This window comes from Numida meleagris, chromosome 21, assembly GCF_002078875.1.
Source record: "Numida meleagris isolate 19003 breed g44 Domestic line chromosome 21, NumMel1.0, whole genome shotgun sequence".
Classification (NCBI taxonomy): domain Eukaryota; kingdom Metazoa; phylum Chordata; class Aves; order Galliformes; family Numididae; genus Numida; species Numida meleagris.
In genome coordinates, this window is record NC_034429.1 from 4,622,301 (window position 1) to 4,625,473 (window position 3,173).

General features: G+C 67.6%; 1 protein-coding gene across 1 annotated transcript in view; it reads right to left on the bottom strand.

The window, feature by feature from the left end:
• The window catches only part of ZMIZ2 (zinc finger MIZ-type containing 2), an 8,650-nt gene extending 5,483 nt beyond the window's left edge, over nucleotides 1-3,167 (bottom strand). The window contains exons 1-6 of the mRNA XM_021374726.1: nucleotides 3,115-3,167; nucleotides 2,339-2,428; nucleotides 2,108-2,222; nucleotides 465-667; nucleotides 199-388; nucleotides 7-123 (exon numbers count right to left, since the gene is read on the bottom strand). Coding sequence (XP_021230401.1) covers nucleotides 7-123; nucleotides 199-388; nucleotides 465-667; nucleotides 2,108-2,222; nucleotides 2,339-2,388 — 675 coding nt within the window. The 5' untranslated portion in view covers nucleotides 2,389-2,428; nucleotides 3,115-3,167. The remainder of the gene's footprint in view (nucleotides 1-6; nucleotides 124-198; nucleotides 389-464; nucleotides 668-2,107; nucleotides 2,223-2,338; nucleotides 2,429-3,114) is intronic.

Consider the following 3,173-nt stretch of genomic DNA (forward strand, 5'->3'; position numbering starts at 1 on the left):
CCGCGCGGGCCCCACGCCCAGGGGGGCCATGACGCCGGCCATGCCGCCGGGGCTGAGGCCGGTGGGGCCGCGTGGCGCGGTATGGGGCAGGAACTGGCTGCCGAAGGGCTGCCCCGCTCCCATCTGCGGCACGGGAACGGCGGTCAGCGCTGTGCCCCCACGCTGCCACCGCCGCCCCCCGCGTGTCACCGCCCTTACCGCGCCGTACTGGCTCAGCTCCTGGCTCTGCTTCTCCTGCAGCGCCGCCACCGTGGCTGTGGCGGTGGCGGTGGCGGTGGCGGCGGCGGCAGCCACGGCGGCGGCAGCGGCCGCTTGAGTGAAGTCGGTGGCGGGGGGCGGGCGGGCGGCGTGCGCCGGGAGCCCCATGGCACCAGGGCTGCCCGCGTAGCTGCGGAGTACAGACAGTGGGGAGGGGGAGCTGCAGCCGTGCCAGGCATCGCCGCGCCGGGCCACGCCGGCCTTACCTGGGGGCGAAGCCGGGCCCGCCAGGGTAGGAGCTGCGGCCATAGACGCTCTGCTGCACGTAGCCCTTGGTGGGAGCTGGCTCGGCAAAGGGCGGCTGCGCCAGGAACTGCGGAGAGCTCATCCCCGAGCTGGCGCCCGCCACACCAGGCAGCAGTGGGGTGCTGGAGCTGCCGCCCCCAGGGCCCATGGGGCTGCCAAAAACCTGCGGGGGGACGTGGGGTCAGGGAGGGGCATGGCACGTGGGGCGGGGGTACCCGGCCCTGCGGGGTGCTGCCGACACCACGACCGTGCGGTGGGAGTGGGTGTCACTGGGGTCTCAGGGCTGTCACTGCAGCGTGAGTGTCAGCGGTTGGACAATGGGGTCTCAGTGGGAGTCAATGGACAGTCAGTAGGATCTCAGTAGGGGTCAGTGGGATCTCAGTGGGGGCCCATGAGACAGCCAAGAGGAATTGCAGGGGGTGTCACTGGGGGTCAAGAGACATTCAGTGGGGTCTCAGTGTCAGTGGATGGTCAACAGGATCTCAGCGACTGTCAGTGAAGTCTCAGTGAGGGGTCAATGAACAGTCAATGGGATCTCAGTGGGGGTCAGTGGGGTCTCAATGGGGGTCAGCAGAAAGTCAGTGGGGTCTCAGTGGATGTCAACATTAAGTCTGTGGGGTCTGAGTGTCAATGTATGGTCAGCAGGATCTCAGTGAGGTCAATGGGGTCTCAGTGAGGGTCAATAGACAGTCAGTGGGAACTCACTGGGTGTCAGTGGAGTCTCTGTGGGTGTCAGTGGAAAGTCAATGGGGTTTCAGTGTCAACAGATGTTCAGTGGGGTCTCAGTGGGTGTTGATGAACAGTCAATGGGATCTCGCTGTCAGTTGGTGAGGTCTCAGTAGGTTTCAAGAGATGGTCAGTGGAGTCTCAGTGGGTGTCAAAGTTAAGTCAATGGAGTCTCAGTAGGGGTCAGTGGGATTTCAGTGGGGGTCAATGGATGGTCAATGGAGTCTCAGTCCAGTGGGGTCTCAGGGGTGTCGGTCAGTGGGTCTCGGGGTGTCAAGAGACAGTCAGTGGGGTCTGAGTGGGTGACAACGTTACGTCAGTGGGGTCTCAGTGTCAGCGGACAGTCAGTGGGAACCCACTGGCTGGCAATGGGGTCTCAATGGGTGTCAATGGAAAGTCAATGGCATTTCAGTAGCAACAGATTGTCAATGGGATCTCAGTGGGGGTCAATGGGCAGTCAATGGAGTTTCAGTGGGGGGGTCAGTGGGGTCTCAGTGGGTGTCAATGGACAGTCAGTGGAGTCTCATTTTGGGTCAGGAGATGGTCAGTGGGGTCTGAGTGGGTGTCAATGGGATCTCAGGGGGTGTCGATGGGATCTCAGTGAGGGTTCCACGGGCAGTCAGCGCGATCTCAGCGGGGGTCAATGAGAGCTCACCGTCAGCCAGTGGGGTCTTCAATGTCAATGGGGTCTCAATGGGGTCACCCCACCCAACACATAAGACCCCAGACAAAGCCCCGCCCACACCAGGTGACCCCACCCTCTTTGGGAAGCCCCTCCCCTTCCAGCCCCACCCTTAAAGGGCAGCCCCTCCCTGCTGGCACCACCACGCCAAGACCCCCGGGGGGGACAGGGTGTCAGGGCGGGGCACGGCGGTACCTGGCTCTGGGAGGTGTTGCTGACACCCCAGACGGTGGTTACCACGGAGAGGGATCCCGCCGGCTGATTGGTGCTCGGTTGCCAGGGAACAGCCTCATATGCAAATGAACCATCACTAGAAAGAAAAACAACTTAATTAGGGGGAGAGGGGGGAACAGGGGAGGATGCCACGCGCCGGGCAGCAGCGGGTGGCCGTGAGGCGGCGGTGGGTGGCTCTGGGGCGGCACTCACCCGTGCGGTGTGGGCGGCAGCGATGGTTTCATGGGGTTCATGGAGTTCATCGGGCGCTGCGGCGGGCGCTGCGGGACGGCGTCACCGGCGCAGGGAGGTGCAGAGCTCCCACGGGCACAGCCCCCCCGCCCCCCCCGGCTCCCGGCACTGGGACTTGGCGTCCTGCCCGGCGTGGCACGGCACCGCCGGCACGCGCCTGCCCCACCGCCAGGCGGGGGGGGCCCAACGCGACCTCACGGCGCTGCGGGACGGGGCCGAGCCGGGGGGGCTGCACCCCCCCCCAGTGTCACCCCCGCAGGGGTCACTCCCCCCGGGGGACGGCACCTCCTCCAGCGTCACCCCGTCGGGTCACCCCTGGGGACGCGGCAGCTCAACCCCCCTCCCCCTTCAGTGACAGCGGGGCGGGGGAACCCGCGGGGACTTCCCCCGCCCCCCCGGGGAGGGGGGGCCCACCCCGGGTACTTCCCACCCCCCGAGCGCAGCGCGACGCTTTCGGTTCCCCCCCGGCCCCGCGCGGGGGTGGCGGGATGGGGGCGGCTGCGCGCGCCGCGCTGTCAGCGGGGCCGGGGGGGCCCTCGGACACCCCCGCATCCATCCCCGCAGCCCGAAGCACCCGGGGGGGCCCTCAACCCGGCGAACACCGCTCCCAGCTCCGGGGGTTCGCGGGGCGATTTTCAGCCGCAGCGCGGCTCGGCATCCCCTGCGCGTGTCCCCCCCCAGCGCGTCCCCCTCCAGGAGGTCCCCGCGCCCGCGCCCGGCCCCGGCCCCGCTCTCACCGTGCCGAGCGGCCCAAGATGGCCCTGGCGGCGCCGTGCGCGCGCGGCTGCGCGGAAGC